The sequence below is a fragment of the Xiphophorus maculatus genome, chromosome 6, assembly GCF_002775205.1.
Source record: "Xiphophorus maculatus strain JP 163 A chromosome 6, X_maculatus-5.0-male, whole genome shotgun sequence".
Classification (NCBI taxonomy): domain Eukaryota; kingdom Metazoa; phylum Chordata; class Actinopteri; order Cyprinodontiformes; family Poeciliidae; genus Xiphophorus; species Xiphophorus maculatus.
In genome coordinates, this window is record NC_036448.1 from 15,524,449 (window position 1) to 15,550,078 (window position 25,630).

At 36.3% G+C, this 25,630-nt stretch overlaps 1 protein-coding gene across 1 annotated transcript; it reads left to right on the forward strand.

Annotated features, from left to right (window-relative positions):
- Positions 1-16,089: 16,089 nt before the first annotated feature.
- hrh3 (histamine receptor H3) lies at positions 16,090-22,800 on the forward strand. Its single transcript, XM_005796099.2, has 3 exons — positions 16,090-16,453; positions 16,924-17,090; positions 22,042-22,800. Exons 1-3 carry the CDS (start codon positions 16,207-16,209, stop codon positions 22,798-22,800), a joined length of 1,173 nt encoding a protein of 390 aa, XP_005796156.1. The 5' UTR covers positions 16,090-16,206.
- The last annotated feature ends 2,830 nt before the right edge of the window (positions 22,801-25,630 follow it).

Below are 25,630 nucleotides of genomic sequence, written 5' to 3' on the forward strand. Positions count from 1 at the left end.
AAAAGATAAAACATAATTGATTACCATTTACATTTTTTTTCCTTTTTCAAATATTGTTTGAAAATAGAGAGAAACCGTGACATGGGGAAACTTATGTTAAACAAAACTTCCAGTGTAAAGCACAAACATTTGGGGAAACAAAACATGTTTACAAAACAGAAACAAAACGGACAGCTGTCTGTCATCACTTTAATTCTGATTATTAGCATATGTTTGAGCACTGTTAGCAAAATTGCCATGCACCACAGGAGGGTTAAATTTCTTGAAATTTAAGACTCTTAATTTGTATAAGCCTAAAGGGCTTCTTCACTCTTAATCTGGACCCCTTGTGATTAGAACTGAAATAATCATTCTGCACTAAACATATCTAAAACCTTGTTATAGATTTATGAAAACATTTTTTAAAAACACTAAAACCAAAATATTTTCTGCTCCTTTTTTCGTCAATACGTATTCTGGAGAAATATAAATTTAATGCTGAGTGACATTTTAATGAGGTCTAGTTGATGTCTCCATATTGAAATGTGTCTGCTAATCATAAAACAGAAGGTCACAAATAATGGAAAAAACTGGACACAAATAAAGATTAGACCAGCTGCCTATTCTTAAAATCAGTCTAAGAAAAATAATAAACATCAATATGTGAGTTACAACCAACAAGCTCCCTTTTTGGTGTCTTGTCTTTGATTTGTTTTGGTCTTACAGTGTGTCAAGATGTAGATTTCTACTTTTAAAATAACTTTTTTGGTAGTACTTAAACCACCATTTATATATAGAGAGATTACAATTTAAATGTTCCACTTTGGACACAGCATATTTTGAAAAAGAGGGTTAACAGATCAGTAACAGTAACAGATTCTTAGAAAGAAATATACTGAAAAGGTAGTTACATTCTCTTCCATTGTCTGTTTAAAAATACGGCTTTATATCATTTTACAGTCATAATTAAAATTTAGAATATGTGTTTCTCAAATTAAAAGTCCCTATTGAAATAAATTCTAATCAGGTATTAAACTTTCATAAAGCACACATTTCTGTATTAAGCTTTTTTTTAATTGCTCGAATGTAGTATTAAAGTCTTAAATGTTGTGTTTTCATTAGCAGTAATTGGAAAATAATCATAATTTACTGAAATAATGGCTTGAAAACATCAATTTATGTGTAAATATGCTATATGTTGTGTTTCTCAAAATGAATTGGTTACTGGAATAAACAAACTTTTCAATAATATTCAAACTAATTGAACATGGCTGTAAATGAGATATGCAACAGTGTGATGAATATCAGTTGATCCCTATTTTTAAAATTTATTTAATTGATAATGAAACATTGTCATGATGCTCAAGTGGTTATGTTTTGTTTGTGTCTTGTCTCCTTGTTCTCTTCCGTTCCCGTTGTGCTTCCTTGCTGTGAGGGTGGAGCTGCTCCTGCTGAGCATCAGACTCACCTGAGACCAATTATCCTCATCAAGCTTTCTTGCATAAAAACATTAGTCAATGATATGTTGGTAACTCAACCTGCTCTACGGTTTAGGACTCAACTTTTGTGTCTGTGGGCTTTTTTTGTTTTTTTTTCTGTGAAATCTGTTTAGATTTCCATTTGTCTTGTAAATGTTATCCTGATTGTGGTCGATATCAACATTGCATTAGTTTCACTTGCCTCCATGATTGGAGTACCCCTTGCCATCCATTTCTGGTCTTACCGCATTAACTCACTGTCCTGTTCTCCAGGCCAGTGAGCCCAAGCTCACTGAGAGGGAAAGTGGAATTAAGGCAGGTGGAATCAGGTTGGTATGAAGGCCAGACCAGTGAGTTCAATCATCACCGCTTATTGTGTCCATAATCTCAGGCAGCCCAGAATCCACAGTCTGTTTCTACAGTATTGACGTTCTCTAGATACTTATCTTAGTTCAACTCTCCATCTCATTCAGGTTATTTTGTTCCATTGGTGTACAATGATTAATCTTCACCTATAGCCTGTTATTTAAAAGAAAAAAACTGTAAAGTTAAATTATTCTGATATCCCGTTCTTCACTACATCTTCTATTGCATGGTCAAATTGCCTCTATCTTCATTCAATTTGTGCCCAGTTTCAGTAAAACCATGCATGTGTTAAAAAGAAAACCCTGCTTGCTTAAAGAAACTGCCATGTTAATCTCTTCTGTGATTGATTTCCCCAAATGTAACTGCAACAAAACTTTCTTTCTCAGATCAGTCCCTCTCTCTTTTTTTCTCTTCTGACATGGAACAGCCAAACCATCATCTTGTACCACTGTAAGCTCAACCACAATGTTGAGGATATAATTGACCAAGCTCTCCATAGAGAACCGAGTGTGTTCTGGATCAGTTTGCACCAGTTGTGCAATCTACTAACATAATTTGTTATGTGTCCAGCCAGTTTCTCTTGTTATCCAAAGGTGAGCTGAACCATTACCCTCCTCTGCTTTTTCTGATGACTCTTCCTAAAAAATTGTTTTGTCATTATATCTTTCGACTCCTTTGGTGCAGAAGTTCCTTTCTGCCACTGAAACCTCAAACCTCATTCATTATGTCTTCCTGGATGACTGTTTCTTTTCTGACAGAGCTCCCCAAAGTATTATTTTCCGCTCTCAGCACTAAGGCTATACTTGCATCAGTTTCCATCTTCACACCGATGGACAAAGTGAGTAGGAACCCGAAGCCCCCTAGATATCAGTGTCAGTAATTGGTGCTTACACCCTGGTCCAAATTTGCACACCAGCTCTACATTGCTGCTGCCATTGGATACTCATTTTTCAAAGCTTCTTTGGCTTTCAGCCACTGATATTTTCATTGTCTAAAAGAGAGAACTCTGTCATCTCTATGAATCTCCACATCCACAGAACAGTTCTTTTTCCACAATATATTTTTTTGAAAAGGGGTTTGGCCTTCAGCTAAGAGTTCTTCTATTCTTGTTCAAAACCTCTTTCACAATACGATGCATTTTGATAATACCTTATTGTGGTTAGGTCACACATCAGTTATTACTTTATTGTTACTCTCTGTACCTGACAATTGTAGTCTCACTTTGCAACAACCTTAGTTGGTTTGTAAACTTGCATGCAAATCATTTCTCGTTATATATTGGTTTGATTTCGAAACACCAAAGTCTTAGAAGTGAGTGTTATTTTAAAAGTTCTGTAGTGGCTTGGACTAAGTTGATACAATATATTCAATTTCATATAGTTGGGGAAAAATTAGGACATCCCATTAAATATTCAGTTCTTTTTTCTTTATGTCTGGGAAAGAAATGATTTTGCTAAAGGTAAACGCACACAAAATACATTCCCCAGGCCATGACATTTGCAGCTCCTTGTGTCATGCAGCATTTCCTTAATACCAAATATGTCCTCTCTCCTGGTGTTCAAAGAATTCAGTTTTATTTGGTCCACAGAACATTATTTCACATGTAAAATACTCTTTCTGTTAAACTTCAACTTGTTTTTTCTTTGAGAACAAATCTTGCACACCACCCCCATAAGTTTAAGCTATGCATTCTCTTTTTGCCTGTGGAGTAGTCCGCTTTTGTATTAGAAATAGCAGAATTCAGGATAGATCCGGTGAAAAAAATCTTAAGAATTCTTTAAATCCTTTTAAGTATATTGAAATTAGGCTATATGAATACCATGCTTGCACGATTAAGACCTGATTAACGTTTTTCTTAAATTTTATTAATAATTTAAACAACTTAAAATTTCACATCTTTTTAAAATAAGTCATAATCATGCAGGTGTCTGTCATAATTTGTTCCAGGACTCTGTAAACAATGTTAAAATGTATTTAATATTCTCAAAAAATTTGAGTTTTATCTTTTAGTTATGCAAACTAGTTTCTGTGATATATCCCTGACTTACTGGACGACTAAAGGAGCACTACCTGGGCTCCTTCAAAAAGCAGCATGCCACATTCAGAATCATTTTCTGCCACAGATACAGGAGCTCCTCCACCACCTCTTCAGTCTGCTCCTCATCTTTACCTCTTCGACTTTTCTTTTCTATTTGAAAAATGACTGATTTTCATAGCCTAACCGCAACTATTACAATGATAATGAGCCTGGCAATCAGTGGGCTATTTTCCACTGGTGCTGAAAATCACAGACAGAGAAATTATATTCATGATCAAAATAGGAGATAAATAGACCAAGGATGCCTAAAATTATGTTTTCTCTCATGAAATCTAGGTTTATTCATAGATTTTGGGTAACTGAAAATGCTGCTGAAAATGTTGAAAATGGCGACATATCCTCATTTGAAATCCACAAAGACAATTGCATCATTGCAATAAATTTGCAAAACTTAAAAACTCTCCCTAAAAAAATACATGTACTACTTTTGTTTGTTTGAAAGAGAGCAACAATACACTGTTATATTACAACCCTCTCATGTCAGCCCCTGCATCTCATCAGCATTTCTTTTTTATACATAATATGTATGTATTTGTGTTTTACTTATACAGACATAGAGGCAAACAAAGGCAGAGAGAAAGGAGAAAAAAATAAGGATACATTTGTGTGTGTAGTGGTATTGTGCATGTACTATATTTGGTTTGTTTACACAGTTTTTGACATTCCAATATTGGCACTTCAGATTCTATTCTCCTTGTTTTTCCTACATTTGTTTTTCTTCAACTCCTATGCATAGACTAATAATAAAAATCACTCTCCATATATATCACTGTGTAAAAAATTTGATGTTCTTTTAATCATTACAACAAATAAAAAAACTTACTATACATTAATTAATTTCCGTACATATGAGATAATTTATTTTGTTGAGTTAGTCACTAAATCATTAAATATATATGAATATCTGAGTAGGAAAACTACAATGTAACTAGTAATTACATCCAAATACTCAGGCATTTAATAAAGTTGTTATTAAAAAAAACTTATCAATGTTGTTTTAATGAGAACCTTGATTTGAAAATAAACGCAATGATATATGGACTTTATTCTTGTACGACTTTCATCTCGTATTAGTACTAATTAGTATTGTACGACATTATTCTCATAATATTCTGAAATTTTTGTTGTATTATTTTGTCTAATTATGTTCACTGGAGATAGGCACCAGCACCCCTCCTGACCCCACTAGGGACAAGGGTGTACAGAAAATGGATGGATGGATTATTTTATCTAATTTCCCTTTGGGATCAATAAAATATTTTTCGATTTGGATTAAATTTTGACTTAATTCTTGTACTACTTACTTTTTCTAAGTGCAATACAAATAACAATATTGTGTTTGAAAAATGTGTCTATCTATTGTGAACCACAGACAAATGAAGTGTAATTATTTATGATTAAACTAATAACAGTCTGATTAGTGTTAGTTTGAGTTTGTTCACTCTTGGAATAATTGACAGACTGAATTCAGAAGGTTTTCTTCAACAATAATACTAGTTATATAAAAATGCTTTGTTGCTGTAATTGCTTTGTGCTTCAAAATTTTATTTTGGGACGGATTACAGGAATTGGGAGATCCATGACCAGTAGCAAAAAAGAATAAAAGAAAATGTCTCTGTTACATTTATTTGAATTAGTTACATTAACTGTGCCATGATTTTGTGAAAGCAATATTTTTTAAATATGGGCTTTTTGTCCTGCTGGATAAATAAACTCATGTTAAAATAATAGATTTTTTTTAACATTGATGTTATATTTTTGAGTACTTTTCAGGGTTAAATTTAGCAAATATTATGAAACATTAATTAATTGTAAGGTTTATCTGCACATCTTTTCAGAAAACCATGTTGTTTCACACTTGGGCTTGCATGAATTCAACGTTTTCTCTGTTCTGTAAAACAAATCAAATTTAACTCCATGAAATTACATTTCTCCACACCCTAGTTGGGAGCATTTGCTGGAGCAATTCACGTTTGCAGAACCTGTTCCGATAATTCTGCCAGATTGATGGTATCATTAAATTAAAAGGAAAAACAACTGTGAATCAAGCATGCCAGTCAAGAGTTTTATCATCATTTTGTAAAAGTAGTCTGTTTTTGTTTTAAATGCCATTTCAGACATTCTGGGCTCTATATGCATAGAGTGTGGCAACAAACATTATTTTAGGATATGAAGGTCAGTGTCTGTGTGTGGCTTTGAAGGGCTTGCTTCTAGCATTTAGGTCTCAGGAGGGATGGGCATATTTGTGAGGGAAAGGTGATGAGAGGGCACGCAGTAATGAGAGGCAGCTTCAAAGATAAGTTACATAGTCACCTGTAAAAAGATGAGGTATATCTCTCAGGCCTGCACTGACCAGAGTACAGTCAGTGGGGAATGCTAATACACAATGGAGCTGCAGGAGGCAGACAAAAGATAAACATTTAATGGAGTAGATTCTGAGTCTGAATTAAATTCACAAGCAGTGCCTGTGAAAGGCCTCCATTTGTGTCTAAATTGACACAACAGCATTAGTCAGTGATGGATTTACTCTTCAAGTCAGGATGTTTTATTATTTCAGTTTGTAAAGCAACGTGAGACAACTGATGGAGATATAAAACAACCCAGCTTCCTGTGCCTGAACTCATTATGACTGCATAATCAATTTATGTAAAAGAACATTCAGAAGATTTTGACACTAAGAATCACGAAAAGGGACATACATTCTATATCTTTGTATTTACTCAATATATATATATATAGTAATGGAAACATTACTTGAGACATGAATCAAAGCGTATTCATCAAATCAGGTCTTGTGAGGGATGGAGGCACACTGGGCTAGTCTCTACTAATTAGCATGGCAATTATCGTAAGCTGTCACAGTTTTTAAGCAAGGGGTGGACTGCGTGTGCTCCAAAGCATAATTCCCCACAAATTACAAGATAATGGAGGCAATGAGAGGCCACTGCTTCAAAGGGAATCAGGAGATAGAATTCCCAGCAGGGCCATTTTAGGGACAGACACAGAACTACACTGAATTGGAAAAAGGTAGGAGAAAATGAACAGTGTGTAGTCGCTTCTCATTGAGTGTTTCTGAGTAAAGTGAAGATGATTTTTTTTATTTTTTCAATTTTTTTCTCTGGTGAAGCAATTTGCTCTATATAGATCTTCTTTTAACAATGCGTATGTTTGTTTTCTTTAGTGAACAACGTCCCACGTTTATTGTGGTCAGCAGTGGTTTTTGATATGAGACATGTGGCTCACCACCCAGGGTGCAATTGTGTTAAAGAGCAACAAAAGCAGTTAAGAAAAGGTTACAAGATATCTATTGCATATTGTGATTTCAATAAAATGTGTAGAAGGTTCCCTGTGTTTTGCTACTGGTTCTGATCCACGCCAGCCGAACTTCCCCCACTGCTACAGACCAGATCTGAGAGGAAGCCATATTTTTGTCTGGGGAGAGTCTCCTGGATGGATCTTGTATTATCACTCAGTCCAGTTTTTTTTTTTTAACTTTATTTTGAAACTCAGATTTCTTAAAATTGCATACAGTTCTTTAAGTACAGCCACAAAATTTGAGCCGGGGTCAGACTATTTTCCCAGTGTCTCTTCATTGAGATAAATTCATGATATGCCAAGAGGGACACTTTTGATGATTGGTCACTCACAACATCAGCACAAATGGTTCTGTTTTTTTTCACTTCATCTCCCACCATGTAAGGCTCAAACAGACCTACAGTTGTAAATTAGAACGGGTTGACATGGACAGTGCTTACTGTCACTCATTATCTTTTGGTATACGTAGTTATGTTTTGAGTTTTCTGCAGATGCTGTTTACATCCCTCGTCTCATTTGGATGATTGGTTTGCCTTCTTTTCCTCCTTCTTTCTTTTTAAGACTTCTCCCTCGGTACTTTGCATCACACTTTGCCTTGATCTCACCCAAGGTCTGAACAAACAAGAATTCAGCTTTCAAGATGGTTTTTCACCCCTTGTGTGCATTTGATCAGTTCATAAACTGCTGTGAGAGGTCAAAATTTTTTCTGTGTAACTATCTTCTTCAAGAACTCTGCACAAGAAGGTCTTCCTTGTTATTTTGGTATTGAGAAAATGTAAAAAAATATTACAATATTAAACAATGAGGGAAAAATGGTTATGTGTCTATTTATGCAGTTTCATCAGCATATTTGTCAAACTTGGACTGAACATATTATTTGAAACACAGAAGGCTTTATGAGATCTGTTTGTGAAAACAGCAATAAAAAGTTAATCTTGGCTCATCTTGTGAATTGTACATTTGGTGGAGAAAGAGGGTCTCACCCAGAGTGGCATTTATGTGAAAATCATGTCTACTTAGGATTCCTGTAGGCTATGGTGTTGTCTTTGCTTTTCACCAAGAACCCCACCATTTCACCTATGACATCAAATGCTGCATAGAAAGCTTATTCAGATTAAAATTCACCAGACCTACTAAACATATCCTGAAATTGTTAGAAGCTGATGTCTTGTCAAGACAAAAGAAAAAATAATTGTAAAAAAACACATTAGGGAAACAATTTATGCTGCAAATTTTTGTTTAATTTAGCTGCTATTTTAGCTATTCTGCATCTTAATCTAACCGGGACAAATGCCTGATATTAACTGCTCGACAAGGAGAAGGGATAATATTTGATCAGTCAGAGAACCACATTAGATCACAGTCAGTTGCAAACATGAGCAGCATTTAAACTGACGTTTCATGGCAGTGCAGGAGCAGCAATAAATTGATCTGACAAAAATAGATTCTGACTGATAAAATAGTTGTGACAATAATTACTGGAGTGTTTGGCAAAATTGTGTATACTCTCACATCTTTGATGGTAACGAGTTAAGCAAGTTGATTACTTTCGCTGTAATGAGCTGAAGATGCACATGTTTGTGCTTATTCAAAGCATCAGTGCTGTTCTGTGTATTTATAATTTTATTTATCAGGAACGTTTCTTATATTTTCAGCCATAGGTTTTGCCTGTTTCTCTTACTTTATTAAAAATTTCCCCACCAAAATCTTCCAGCTCTCCCTAGGGGATCCCAAAGCGTTCCCAAGTCAGACTGAAAATACATATTCTCTCCAGCAAGATCTAGGTCTTCCCCAAAGTGTCCTCCCAGTGAGACATGCCAAAGGGAGGTGGCTATGGGGCGTCCTCATCAGATACCAAAACATCTTAAATTACTCTTACTATCCCCCCATATGAAAAACCTCTTCTTCATTATTGGCATGTAGAAAAAAAAATATGTAGATTTTTATGGACTTTGATACTTTTCACATGTATGCAAACCTTTTCTTTATTCCAGGCAAACCAGGATTAAGACTTAAGCACACTATTGAAAAACATGACTGTATACCTACAGTTTGGAAAAGAAGGTCCTGAGTTCAAATCTCAGACTGACGGCCTTTCTGCATGGAGTTTGCATGTCCACTCTCTATGAATGCAGGGCTTCTCTCCAGGTACTCAGGTTTCCTCCGTCACTCCAAAAACACGTATCTAATCTGTCCTTTGGTATGGGTGAGTGCATGATTGCTTGTCCAGTGTGTCTCTCTGTTGCCTTGTAATGAATTGGCAATATATCCAGGATGTACTCCGGCTCTCTTCCGATGATTGTTGAAAATAAATACCATTCATATTTTGATGTAAATATATACTAATTGCACTATTAGAAATATTTTCCCTGAATAAAAATGCCATTGTCTCCATTTTATGCTCATGCTTATTCCTGAAGGAATATATAAGATTAAGAAGGATTTAAAAACCTATTTTGCTGAGGATAAGTGGATATACAATTTTTGGCAGTACTTTCTTTATTCATTTTGTAGATTTGGTGTACCAGGTCTAAGATATAAAAATGAAGCCTGCAGCACATAACGGAACATGGGCTGCAGAACATTGCATCTGCCATGTCAAATTAAATGGTTTTCTCTTCATTTGCGGATCATAACAAATCCATTCTTTTAGTTCTCTCATATGCATTGTCTCTATTTCTTCAAATTTAACCTTGCAGTTACATTGTTTTTGTCAGCGCTTTTTTAAGTGAATAGCTCAGAAAACTGTAGTAGTAACCCAATCTAATCATGCAAAATGGGTAAGATGTTTTAGGATCTACAATTATCTCTTAACATTTGTGAGGAAACTTGGACAATCTAATCTTAGCCACCATATTTACATCACAATAAGCTAAAGAGATCTCACAGCTTCAAAGTAGATTTACAGCTAAAACTGTGTTGACGTATTTATATTTTGTCAAGGATAATTTGCTGTGGCAGTGGGAATATGTAGCGCAAGGTGAAACTTTAATTGATTTGATTAAAAAAAATGAATTAAAAAAAAAACACATTTGGGTGAGGGGCAAATCGGTAGGGGTAATTACCCAGCTAGGAGCTTTTGAGGGTGAGATGAAAAATTTAACAAGTGAACAAATACTGTCACGATGAGGCACACCCACAGCATGTCAATGAGCTTCTGTAGTTCTCCAACATCAAGTAAATGCCAACGCTCTTCCTCTCACAAACAGCTCTGCTAAACAGGTTGTTGAGCAGTTCAATGAGTTCAACTCACTGGTTAGTGATCCACTTTTATTATGTAAACTGTGACGTTTCTGTTGTGCTGTGAAGGCTAGGACTACCAAGGGGTGTCTCTCTTTTATTCAAATTGAAGCAAACACAGGTTTAACATGTTCATACTGTATTTTCTTAGCTATTTCACAAGGTTTTATTTATTTACACTATTTAAATGAGTGCCCATTTTTCCATATAATGGCTCCACATTATACAGAGGAAAGCTAAGTTTAGTCAGGCTTCCTTTGGTAAAAACAGCAGATGTTGGAGATATTTTGAGTGACATGGTAATGTTTTTTAAACTTCATGCCATGAAGCCTAAAAGGTGGTTTTTTTTTTGCTTTATTTCACTCATTTAACTCCGCTGTGTAGGTGGAGTTGGATTTCTCTCGCTGCTGTAAACACCTGCGGCTCATGAACTCATGTCGCTTTTGACACATAAAAAGACTGGCAAAGCAAACACTCACTACCAGATAGTCAGTTCATGATTTTTGTAACTTGGCCAAACCTATTTCTGAAAAATTCCGCAAAGCCTGTTTTTCCTCCTTGTGATTTCGTTTTGCATCTTGCAGATTATTTTTCTGTTTAAAAAGTCTTCCATGAACAGGAAACAGTGTTCACTATTGAAAAACGTGGACAGAACATTGTTTTTTGGGGGGTACCTGTCTGCCATCTTTGTACAAGTTGAAATGGAAATGGTTGCTACTTTTTCCAAAGAATTCCAGGTGGGGGACTTCTATTTACCTTTTATTTTGCCAGGAAAAAACCCCATAGAGATTAAAAACCTCAAGCTCAAGTTATAGCTCATTGAGAGATTCCAAAGAACCAAGGTGATCTAATTGTACAAAGGTACCAGTCAGCAGAAGGGTACTGAAAATAACAACAGCACAATATCTATTTACCAAATCTCTGTGAAGACAATCATTCATAACTGGAAAAAAATATGGGACAAGAAGGTGACACTAGAAATCTGGACATTTCTTCAGACTGAAGGAAAAACTAGATAACTGGTAAGAGTGTCTGCCATCTTTGTACAAGTTGAAATGGAAAGTGTTGCTACTTTTTCTTTACAAAATAGCAAGCTCAGTGAGAGGGGCTTAGAGCATCTATGAACATCAATTTTTAAGCTTCGCTATGAGTGGATTTTAGTCTGGACTAAGCCACTTTAACACGTGTATGCAGAGATCTAAACTATTTAATTGCAGCTCGGGCTGCAGTATTGGAAAGGATGTCTCCTTTTCCATCTATTTCATAATCATTTGCTAAAATCCCATGAAAACCTGCAGAAGTTTGTAATTATGCTCTTTCAAAATAAATTTGAAAGAGTTCAAGGGACAGTACTTTGCAAAGCATTGTCATCTGGATCCCTTCTGGAGACTCATCTGACAGTTCAACCTCACAGTAACATCTTTTGGATTGGTCTTCTCTTGCCTACTGCACAAAAATAGCAATATAATCACTTTCAATTTGACATTTCTTTTTCCTCTCTCATCCTTTTATCTCCTCTGACAGACAAATGTTCCAGGTTGTGAATCCTTGCTCTTGCATTTAGCTGTTTTTTTCCCTTCAGTCTGTGAAAATGTATAATTTGACATTATCAGTAAAACATTTTTCACTGTCTACTATATTGGTTATCTTAAAAGCTATGACATAGTAACATCTGTATCGGACTTAAAGTTGCTTTTTACTACCCATTAAAATTGCCAAATGTATGTCAGAACTTCTGTGATGGACTGGTGACCAATCCAGGGTGAACCCTGCCTCTTGTCCACTGACCGCTCGCGACCCTGCAAGGATAAGTGTAGTCAGATAATGGATGGATGCGTTAATGTCATAGCGTTTTATAACAATCTGATCCTCACCAGGCTTATTGTATTCAAAGAAATACCAAGACTTTGGACATTGTGATGAAAGATCAGGATAGTGTGAAAGGGCAACTGTAAGACAAAAGGCCAATATCTTCTTTAAGAGGGTTTGGTCGTCTAGACTTTATAGCTTTTGTCGCCAAGTTCCTGAGTCAAGATGGAAAAAGATTGTGCAGTGTGATAAAGTGTCATTATTACAGCATTCCAAAATAGAGTTTATTTAATATTAAATTATTTGTTCAATGTAGTTTATTTAGAAAATAAAATCATTAAAAAACAACAATAAATGTATGGCAAAAATCGGATGAAGAAAAGTGGTGATGTTAGAATAAAGCAAGGCTAAAATCCAATTTTTCTGTGACAACTGTTTCCAGTTTTTTTAATATACATTTTCAAAGGAATTATTCATATCAAGCCTCAACTTCAAAGCAGAACCTGTCAGAGTCAACTGAAAAATAGGTTTCACTGATCTTTGTCACATACTTCATGTTAATACAGTTATAGAGAAACGTGAGAAATCTTGTTTTATTTTTTTCTACCCTGTACCAAGTCTATATGCAATAAACATTTTTATAAGAGTAGATTTATACTGAATGTTTGTTTTACAGTAGGGCCGGATTTACGCCATGTACCAGGAGCTGCTGGAACATGCATTGTGATCTTTAAAGAAACCACTTCAAAGCTTTTGTCAGTTGGCGACTTAAGACGTGCCCCGGATAGGTTATGGGTGAATTTTAACCGTGATTACTGTAGACGGGAAGCCATACTCACAGTATGATAGCATCTGTGCTCCAAGCCAGCACCCAAACACAAACATTCGAATGGCGGCGTGGCAGAGAGCCACAGCAGGGCTCGGTATAATTGGCAGCACTAGAGCCTTTGTGGATCCTCCGTGACACAGCTTTGTTTCTGAGTGCCCTCGACATTTAAATAAGTCTCTGCTTTTGGATTTTCAGATCCAGAGGCTGCACCTGTTCAACTGATTGTTTCCCCCCCAAAACCGATTCTGTTTAATATGTATGTGCTACTTTATCCTATTTCACACTAGAATGAAATTGTTATTGAAAGATGAATAGAAATTCTCCACTGGAGATGGATTTCACCAGGAAGAAAATAATTTATTAAAGTGCAATTGCTCCACTTAATTGCATGATCTTTGATTTGACATAGAAGTTGGGCTGGAATAACCTACCTATTATTTATGACATTTAAGATTCTGTGGCAATTTTTTTAAGAGGTTATATTTTGCACATAACAGGGAGCAAAATGACTAAAAAAATGTCCTAATTTCATCATGCTTTTGTAAAATGTTAATACCAATACAGCTCAGTCGTTTTCCATGACATCAACAAATACAAATTATGTATTTGAACTAAAAAGAAACATTGGAGATTTCACATTTATTATCCTGTTTTAGAGCCAGTCAGAACCTTAGAATTGAAATAACCGATTTTGCTTTAAATTAATATTTTCGAAGGTACTGGACTAAATTAATCAGTTTAGCTTATTATTTATGTGTTCTCAGTGAGGCAAAAGGCCCAGTGTGAATCAAACAGCATAGCAAAGTCACCTGTGACACACATACATTTTTTCATACTTTTGAATATGCTGTGCTTCCCAAAATTTTAAACAAATAAAGGTTCTGAATTCAGATAAGTTACATAGATTCCATTAGTTTGAGATACATCAGTGCAAGGAATAACTCTGAGATATTGCTCACTGTGAGAAAATAACTGTAATTTGAAATGTTCTCCTGCAGAGAGTCCTGCAGCTTTCTTTGACCTCTGCTGGTGGACTTAAAGGACTTCCTGTGAATTCAAGATGGTATGAAGGAAATTTCACTGTGCGCTCTGGTAACATAATAAATAGTGTCATACAGTTCTTTTTGGGCAAAATGCTGGGCTGTCAAAGAGTCAACTTTGAAGAAACTTTAAAAAAATCAAGCTCGACTTTCTGTATAGTGAAAGAAGTCTGATCTAATTTAGCAGAGAGAAAAAAAGCAATAATGTAATTTTAATTTCACAATTACCCAATTTATGTGAAAATTGCTTCATTTTTCTGATGGGTCAAATATTAAATACAGATGCATTCAGGTAAAATTGTGCAAAAGCAACTGAAAAAAGAACAGTTTCATAAAGATTCTTTATACAGAATTATAAACTTTTTTAGTTTCCACTTTTCACTTTTCTAATAAGTTAACTGTCTGTGATTGTCTGTCTTAAAAGTTGACAATTCCAGTGTGTGGTAATGTTCAGACAAAGCAAGAGTTGTTAGAGACCATACAAGTTATTATTATTTTTTTAGAGTTGACATACATCCTAAATTACTGATGCATCGTGTATAATTGAAACATCATTCACCTTAGAATGCACAATTTTTAAAGTGCTTTTTTAGCCACTGAGCAACAGAGAACAGATAACAAAATGTCTGAAAGTTTTTGTTCAACAGTAGGTTAATACAAGAAATGTGACACTTGTTGCCTATATCCCATATCCTGGGTGCAGTCCACTCCCCAAAGCTCTTAAATGAGATTTATTGGAATAATTTTTCAAGCCAGCGGGTGTCCCTGTTGTGTGGTGCTCATTTTTCTAATGAACCTTTTCCTTCCACTCAACCTTAATTTTATACATGCTTTCATACAACACGAACAGCCAGGTTCTTTAGCAATAACATTCTGCAGTTTTCCCTCTCTTTGGACTGTTTAACTGACTGTTGAGAAACTGCCTTTATGTAAGAAATTAAACCATATGAATTTTACTTTTTGAATTGACTTCCTGAAATAAATCGACTTTTGAGTAATATTAACATTTATTGAGATATAGATAAACTCCTGAAATACTTCACCTGTAAAGACTTTCAACAACATACAGAAGTTTCGTATTTGAAATGAATTACTCAAATAAACTTTTGTAATATTCAAATTTATTGACAAGAACCTGTATTGCAAAAGGCAGTATAAAAAAATGAGGGTTATGTGTTATTACTTTTCTGACGTGGGAACTTTATTCTTATTATACATTAACCTCTATTCTTTGATGACTTGAAACAAATTATCCATGCAATTTTTTTTATATAGCTACCTAATAAGCCAGTACTTCCCAGGTTGAGTATCTAATAACCTGTGTTCTATGAGCATTTGTTTCAATTGAAACAACATAAAAAACTGGGTTTCCTGTGCCGTGGTAACCATCCATCTCATACCCCATGTGACTACTGGAGAGAACAAATGTGTGTCTGCGAATCAAATATGAAGATTTTCATCAAGGGAAATATGTCTGAGGATTGTTAAACAGTGGAATATCCTGCTGTGTTGATTCACATCATGAGGTTGACATTTGAATAAAACAGATTAGGCACTTTAGGATGTTCACTGCGCTGAAATGCCAATATCAATGGACAATGACACTGTTTTATATAATTCATATATCCTTAATACAGCCATATTTATGTTTGTGTTTAAGAGGATAATATTTATCCTTCAAAGCAACGCTAGCATTTGGGGAATTACAGATCTGGATTTCTGGTGCTGATTCCGCGGAAAAGCAACAGTATTCCCGCATGAGTGGCAAAGGATGCCATTTAATGCCACCCTGTCACTGCAAAACGTGCAGAGGCATTGCTGCCAAACGTGCGTAAACTTCATCAGGTATCCAGGCATGCGTTATGGAAGCGCGTCTTGCGCTCTCTCGTGGATATTTCCGAGCACTGTGCTCAGTTTCGTCGGGAAGCCCGGAGCTTTCGGAGCACATATGGGGGTGTTGATCGCAGTTTTCGTCCGCCAGGCACCTGTTGCTGGCTTATTATTGTTGTTGGCACTTGCCTGTGAAGGATTCTAACGACTCACATCTCCACCATGTCGGAGGAACACACTGATTCCAACTCCAGCGGGTACTATTTTGACAATCCCTCAACACGAATCCAGAGCAGCTTCGTGTTCTCAGGACCCATATTTGTCATTCTGATGGTGATGATGGTGACTTTGGTCGTGGTGATAGTTCTGGGTAACGCGCTGGTCATTTTGGCTTTTAAGGTGGACAAGAGTTTGAGGAGACAGTGCAATTACTACTTCCTGAATTTGGCAATCTCAGATTTTCTAGTAGGTGAGTTCAATCTTCTAATCTTCCTATGGAGACGATGTAATAAGAAAATAGTAAACTTTTATGGTTTCTTACATGAACGCTACATGTGTATACTTTTCCTTAGTCTGCCAAATGAAGCTCTGGAATCCTTTCAATTGGTTGCATGGCTCAAGTCAGTCCAGTGTTCCACAGTTTTATCCAGTGATTATCTACTGCTGGATGGATGGAGGGATGGAATTAAAAATAGACATATTTAGACACTAATAGTTCCTGAGGTTATTTTAGCAATAAAAAGCCTTCTGCTGCTATTATTTATATATTTTATGTGGATATTTTTATTCTATGAATTTTGAAAATTTATATTTTGTTCTAAAGTGACATAAATACATTTATATCAACATGTTACATGTTACAAAGTGTAATAAAAAAAGAGAGTATATTATACTGTCTGGCCTTATGTTTTGGTTCTATTCTTCATCAATTTTGTGTAGGAGCGTTCTGTATCCCGGTTTATATCCCCTACATCCTGACAGGCAGGTGGACGCTGGGTCGAGGGCTGTGCAAGCTGTGGCTGGTCACAGACTATCTGCTCTGCTCGGCATCTGTCTTCAGCATTGTGCTCATCAGCTATGACCGTTTCCTCTCTGTCACCAGAGCGGTGAGTGGAACATGCTGTTCCTAAATATCTTAGAGTCAGCCAGGTGAATTTCAGCATCTGGCAGCCGACATGGATGATTTAAAGTGGACCTAAAAAGTCTACACAGTCCAGGTTTTTTGTGAAAAATGAGACCACAATAAGTCATTTCCAAACTTTTTCTTTTTACAATTAATGTGATACATGCTCTTTACAATTTAGCTGTAAAGCAAAGAATTCCAGGTGGGGTACTGCTATTTACCTTTTATTTTGCCAGGAAAAAACCCCATAGAGATTAAAAACCTCAAGCTCAAGTCATAGCTCATTGAGAGATTCCAAAGAACCAAGGTGATCTAATTGTACAAAGGTACCAGTCAGCAGAAGGGTGCTGAAAATAACAACAGCACAATATCTATTTACCAAATCTCTGTGAAGACAATCATTCGTAACTGGAAAAAAAATATGGGACAAGAAGGTGACACTAGAAATCTGGACATTTCTTCAGACTGAAGGAAAAACTAGATAACTGGTAAGAGAGGCTGCCAAAATGACAACAGCAACTATGAAGAAGCTGCAGGAATATGGAGTAGGGATATAAAACAAAAGTCTTTTCTTTCAAAGAATACATCCTTGCTTGGCTGAAATCTCCTGAAACCTTGTAGATATACTTTTTTTATTTTCTGATATACCAAAAGTTAAACTTTTGTCCTCAATTTATTTGCCACAAAAACCACACTCACCATGCAATATATGCACAGTGAAAAGTGATGAAACAGGTTCAAGAGGGATGAAATTATGAAAATGTGCGAGTCATTGAATAGAATTATTTTTAAAAAGGCATATTTTTGGAATGGCCCAGTAAAGGTCTAGCCAGGGTCACCTGAAAAGATACCATTACAATTTTAAGCATCTGGACAACTTTGGCAAGACATTAGTCTTGCCAAACAGGGGCTCAATGTTTAATGGAGAGGCATAGCAATATAATTAAGTTTGAACTATATTTATTTTAAAGTTGCAGTTCACGTGTACACCAACATACAGTGGAAACTGAATGCTGAAGGTGAATCCAAATTTACTTTAACAAAGCATTACTTGAAAGAGGTGAGCAACATTTTTGTTTTTTACTGTTTCACCTGAACAAATTTGTTTCTTCAGTTGAAATATAAAGAATATCTGTCACTTTAAAGGCAAAGAATGTTTTGAAATCCTTTTATCGCGGTCTTATTTTCTACATTACAGGAACCTACACTTTTCATAGGGTTATGTATGCTTTTCTGTCAGGCGTCTCATGAGGAAGAAAATAACCAGGGAGAAAGTCAAACCAGAACTGACTTTGTGTCCCAACTTATCTAAAAAAAACCCATCCTCTTAAAGAGGTTCACTTTACCTGTTCAGACCCAATATAAATCTTTCGATCAGAATATTTCTTCTTTAATGTTTTTTTTTAATTATTATGCTGATGTGACTCAAAGGCCAGTGGTTGGGGCACGGCAACCACATCCTCCCAAACGTGTCCATCTGTGAAGGTTAATAACTCCTGACCCTTTCAGGCCTGGTGCCACCACTAATTATAGCTATTCCCTCACGACAAAAATAGAAAAGTCAGATTATGACTTTGGGAAAGATTGGCCTTCAGAAATAAACACAAACATGACAAATCATTGAAAGTGGCCTCAAATTTTTCATTTCAAAACTTCATTTTTTTTAACGTATTTGTTTTTTCACCCACATTTTAACTATATGTATATAGAAAATAAAATTTGCATATAATTTTAAGCCTTTCACCTCGTAGCTTCTTCTTCTTCTCCTTGGACATGCGTCACCTGGCTGACTATTCTATTTACCTCTGTGATAACTCAAAAGGTGGGATGATGCTTGGCACAGGAGACAAAGAGAGTGCTCTGTCTCCTTTCAGAGGCAAACACTTAACATCAGAGCAATGAATACAAATAACACCAGAGAGAGAGTGAGCCTCTTCTTTAATTAGACAGCTTTGATCATAGAGGTCCTCCTCCATACCATGGTCCCTCCAACCTGGAGAGATCAATCGCTGCAGGCATAGGCCTCCTGCAGCCGACCAACATTTTCCTAAAAGCATTTCTCTCTGAACATTGGGAGACAAAGGGCTGTCAGCAGTCAGAGACACAGTTTGTCTTTGAAAAGAAAAGGTGGAGTCAGATGACACAGCTGGCATGAGAGAGAACTGTCAAAATCTCACAGCTTTAGAGAGAAACCATCTTTTGGTTGTTAGTTTCGTCAGTGGAATGGAGTTAATATTAATTTGACAGGCTTATTAGACACATCTTTAATTGATTTTTAAGGTTTGGAGCATTGCAAAAGTATGTATACAGCTTAAATATTTCCAAATTTTCCAACATTTCAGCCACAAAGTTAGATGTAATTTATTGGGATTTTTATTTTATTATTATTATTTTTTTTTTTGCAAAAGGCCCAATGCAAAGTAGAGCATAATTTTTAAGAGAAGGACCAAGGATCTGAGTAAATAATTTGATGAAGATGTGGTGGATTTGTAACTTACAATAAACCTACACCTTGAAATGAAATCTACAAGAGATTTTGTAGATTTTGTACAATCTACAAAATTGTACAAAATTTGTAGATGCAAATTAGCATCAAAATTTTACAAATTTAGATTTGCAAAATCTAATTGTCAATTGTCAACAATTGTCAAATTGTCAACAATTTGACAGTTGTTTGTGTGAAATCAAACAAAGAAAATGCAATGTAAATGTAATGCCTTTTATGGAGGCTTTTGCCATATTCCATTTCAAGTATAGTGGGATTTGTGGTTGTCATGGGGGAATTATGAAAAACCTCAAGATGTATGAATACTTTTGTAAGGCACTGGGCATTATAATTCTTGGTTTCAGCAGATGATTGACATGCAGCAGGGTTTGGAGTCAGGTACAAACTAATTTGTACAAACACAAGTGGATCCAGGTTTAATATTCTCGGCACTAAAGCTAATTAGAAAGAAGCACAGTGAGAAATTTTCAGAGGAGCTGGAGAGGCTCTAAAGTCTGCTGTCCGCTGAGTAGGGATGCGAACAGGGACGCAGGGTGTGACATTAATTGAGACGAGTGGTCATGAGAGGTGCTTCATTGACTTAATACTCATTCACACACTTTTAAACACTACATGGTGTTGGATTGTTGGACATGGTTTGTGTTGATAACCAATGGTCAATGTTTATTAGTCAAGAGTTGGCTGCTGCATAGCAGGTTTTTAAAATTCCTTTAATAGTTCATTAAGTTGTGAAGTTACTCAAATACCAACATTAGGCTTTTAAAATCTTTTTTTATTATTATTATTGTGAAATGTAGCTCTGTGGTATGATCAATGTGATTGCATGATTTATGAACTAAGTGGCTTAGAGGTCTAATGTTTTTTATCCTTACTTTTCTTTTCTTTTTTTTGATGCTACAGAATTCATGCTGGTACATCTCTGTTCTACAGTTATCTTAAGGTTGCACTGAAAATAAAATAATTACTTTTTAAAGAACATTTTAAGGGCGTGCCGTGGTGGCGTAGCGGTTAGTGCGACCCGTGTTTGGAGGCCTTGAGTCCTCGACGCGGCCGTCGCGGGTTCGAATTCCGGACCTGGCAACATTTGACGCATGCCTTCCCCGTTTCCTGTCAGTCTACTGTCATAAGGGACACTAGAGCCCACAAAAAGACCCCCTGGAGGGGTAACAACAAAAAAAACATTTTAAGGTAGATATACAATCATATTCAATAAGTTTGAATTTTTATAAAATGTTTATTTTAATAACTCAATTTACCTAGGTATTAATTAATTATGCACAGACTGGTGTTTTTAATTAAGCCTTTGTTGTTAATTATGATTATTTTCTTGCCTACAGCTAATGAAAACATGACATTCAAGATATGATTATTACTTCAGATTAATAAAAAAAAACAGAAATGTGGACTCAATGAAAGTTTTGTTTATGATCTGCATGAAGTATGCATTTTAATATTAATTAATAAGCATAATCAAAGCACATATTGCAATGTATTGAACATACGTCCTTTTGTTAAAAAATAATTATTTGTAGAAAATCATTGATTTCATAATTGCCGGCACCCCTGTTGTTAATTGGTAGTACATTCCCTGTGTCGATAGGACGGCATTTAGTGTTTCCCTGCAACATTTGACCCAGTTGGAGTTTACAGAGAGTACTTTTTGACAATTCTTCTTTGCATAATCTTTCTGTACCATTCAGAGGCCTGGGTCCTGTCTTATGCTCTCTTCTCTTCAGCTCAACTAAAATCATTTCTTGAGAGGATTTAGGGCTACAGGGTGAGATGGCCTTAAAAAACAGCTGATTTTGTGTAGAAAACTCCCTGTGTTAATATGGCTATGTTTTTTTAATTATTCTTTTTCTCTGAGAGCTCATCAGATTTCTTTTAAAGATTTCTTTTACGATGCCATAGACTTTAACAAAGTTTCCAAGGTCTTTGGAAGAGAAAAAAGACTTCAGCATCACAGATCTCCCACCGTGCTTCACTGTGAACATAAGACTTGATGCGTCTGTTTGCTGCAAATCTGTCACATCTGGAGATTATTGTTTATAACCCTCCTTTTTCTACAGATTACAAACAAAAAATTTCAAATAACTCTGACCAATTTGAATTAGTAAAGTAAAATTCCACAACCCCCCAACTCCCAAAAATCTTCTTCATCTATTTTAAAAACATTTTATACCAACAATGGTGGTACAAAAGTAATGGTAGAAAATAGTCTTTTTCCTAGTGAACAAATGATTTTAGTCCATGATCACACAAAAAAAAATATTTATGTTATCAATCAATCTAAACACAGCATATATTATTGTTGTTATGGTTACAAAAAGAAGGCATTTGCAACTATCTTTTTAATATCCAAAGACAGTGGCACTAATTGCAGCTTTATGCAAGTAATTTTTCTGATTTATGCTTATTTTTCCTGCAGGTAAGTTATCGAGCCAGACAGAGCATGACTCATCAAGCCATAATCAAGATGATTGCAGTCTGGGTGCTGGCCTTTGTCCTGTATGGGCCAGCTATCATATTCTGGGAGCTGGTGGTGGGCAGAAGCCGCGTGCCAAAGGATGAGTGCTTTGCAGAGTTCTATTACTCTTGGTACTTTCTGCTAAGTGCCTCCATGTTGGAGTTTTTCTCTCCTTTCATCTCGGTGGCTTTCTTCAACCTCAGCATTTACCTCAGTATACGCAGGAGAAGGCGCCACCATAGGGAGGCCCAACTTCAGCATCAGCTTCAGGCAAGTGAACCGGCCTCTGCCCAGACAGAAGGCATCCCTCTATCCCATAACTGGGGAATTGGGATAAAACTGCCTGGAAGAGGCTCCTTCCACTCTCAGACCTCCTCCCCTTGTTTGGGTAAACTGGATCCCTCAACCAGCAGGGCTGCTCAGCCTAGCCGTCTGTCCAGGGATAAGAAAATTGCTAAGTCCCTGGCCATCATAGTATGTGTGTTTGCCATCTGCTGGGCACCATACACCCTACTGATGATCATCCGTGCTGCCTGCAGAGGGCGATGCATCCAGCATCACTGGTATGAGGTCACCTTCTGGCTCCTGTGGCTTAACTCAGCTATTAACCCATTCCTGTACCCACTGTGCCACAGTAGCTTCCGCAGGGCCTTCAGCAAGATCCTTTGCCCAAAGCGGTACACAACTCCGCCTTCCTCTGCCCTGCGCCCTGGCCAGTGACAGGAAGACACCAACAAACAATGTGCCAAAACAATTGATTGAAAGCAGATTAAAATAATCTGTGTCCAACATTTTGTCATACGGGTCGTAATTCAGTTTCCAACTGCATTTGTAGTGTTTGATTTTTTTTTTTTTTTTGTATTCAACAGGAAGGGAATACTTTCTCATGTGCATATTCACACTTTCTCATGTGCATATTCACAAAAGTAAATATTATTGTTTATTTATCAGAAGGAAATGCACCTTTTAAGTAGCTCTTTGCCATTTGTACAAAACAAGAGACATCTTAGGAGTTGAAGATAGACATTTTTCATATATGCTAGAAAAAAAATATAATGGAGTCCTGAAATATGTTGATTTATTTATTGTTTGTGTGAGTGTCAGTATCAGTAGAATATGCTCTATATATCCTTCAAAAAAATTATATTATAAAATTATATTTTAAGGTGTTGTCCTCTACATTGAATCCTTGTCAAAACTGGGTGATAACAGGCCAATATCACCCTCTGCTGTCAAAGAGTGAAGGAAACAACACAGCACTTTCTTCACTTTGTCACTCTCCAACTTCCAACTCCAACTACAAGCTTCAGTGTATTTTATTGAGATTTAATTTGATAGACTAACACAAGGTGGCAATAAATACTGGTGTTCTTTGTAGAACCAGCTACTTCTACAATTACAACACATTCTCAACCAGAAAAAGAGTGTCTTTTAAGTCTTGACTCGATTGGATTCTAAACTTTAACTGGACCATTCAAGAATAAGGATATGCTTTTATCTAAAACCTTTTGTTTAGCCTTTATTTTAATATTACTGCATTACTTTCCACTCTTCTACAAAAGACATAGCAGTTTTGTAGACTGACTTTTTTTTTTACTACACAATTATCTGCTCCTTTTTGTTAACATATTACATGAAATCCCAATGAACTATGCAGAAGTTTGTGGTCGCAACATGAAGGTGTATATGACGGGATGAACTGTCAAACAAAACATCTTGTGTTCCTGCTGCTATGCTTTCAGTTTCCTCATAATCATCGACTTTAGAGGTTTATGAGCCTCTTTAATTTTATGTGAGGCATCAATGTATTTTTTATTTGTCTGAAATTCATCAGAAATAAATATTCGACTGCGGGAGGTTTTTGAAACAGTTTACAGCATGAAAAGGTGTGCATATCCTCTTGTACCACTAGATGTCACCATTAACCTTTACTGTGCAATAACGTAGTGAAGTAATCTTTCAAAATGTTAACACTTTTCATCAGCTTTATCGGGTTTACTTTGATGTTACTGTGTACATTTTTTGTTTAAAAGAAAAAGTATATTCATTTTTACAATAATAACAATAATGATCACATGTGGCTGTGCTCTTGCAGCATCCTCCATATGGTCTTTAGATATAAATATATTTTTGTGGCATGTTCTTTGCTTCAGCTGATGTTATAAACTGCCTGAAATAGCTGTTTTGCAATTGAATGCTTTGTATTTATCCTTTAACAATAATACACATTAATAGTTTAAATGTTATTCACTTGGCGTTATTGAAAGATCTCTGATTAAAATATATATTTATACATTTTTGTTTAACAGGAATGCTAGTGAAGACTTTCATCAACACACTTATCTCAGACAGTGCTCTTGGTAGCTGATGGATTTTGTGGAAAGCCTGGAAGGAAATAATTAAAATGGATTTTAGCACTTCACTGTGAATGACCACATTGTGCCCTATAGTTTCTGGGTTTGTGCCAAATGCATACTACTTTTGTTAGATGTGTGCATGAAATGCTGAGAGTGCAAAACTGTTTTCCGATACCTCTGTCTATGTAAGCTTAATTTGATAAGATTAAACATTTCTCTCTCCAGATGCATACTTGTTAGTCCTGTAATTATGCCTTTGTGTCAGATCTTGAGGATTCATTTGCAGGTGTCTGGGTCCCAAAGGGGACTTGCATTGCTCAAATTGTTGCTGTTTTCTGTGTGCACATCTGGCCCCCTGGTCAGGTGCTGGGAATAAGGGCACAGCTGCAGGGAACAAGGCCTCTGCTATGCTCTCCCCCCACCCCACCTCTCACTCCCGCTCAGCCCACTACGTGGATGAGGGGGACAGCAGTGCAGCTCTGACCAGAGGGATGCAGGCGCATTTCCCTGGGGTTGACAGAACTGCAGCCATCAGCAGAATTGCAAAGCTGGGTTTACTCTCAAATGTGACAGCAAGAGCACTTTCTCTGTGCACTGTGTGCAGTGATATTAGTGGGGGATACTGCTATTGATTTTGATGATAGATTGAAATGTCATGGCATGTGTGCCAATCTTATTGGCCGCTGACTGACGCAGTGTTGGGGATCATGCCAGCTTAAATTGGTCTAAGCAAAGGGAAATTCCAATGAGAGATAATAATTAAGACATGTGAAGAAGTGTGTGTTTGCCTGTTTTTTCATCCTGCTCTTCTTGGTCAAGGCTTATAACCGGAGGCAGTGATCCTAAGGGGCGGTGACCCCAAACAAACAGAAGACAACTGCTAAGAGTCAGGTTTATAGAGACCATTCAGCAAAGACAAGTTTGTGATCAGATAAACCTCTTTTAAAGCTTCTTATTGCATTTCCTTGGCACTTTGTTGGACTTAATATCTCCATCTCTTTTAGTATACTTAGTATTCTATAATTTATTTAGTATAGATCTAATTTAGTTGGATCTGGTGTCTGATTAGCTGTTCTAAGAGATGCCATACCCAGCAATAGGAGGAAGGAGGCAAAGCACCTTATGTGATGTTCTTTAACAAAGACATGCAAATGTTTACAGGCAGAATAACACAGTGGTTTACACCCACCAGA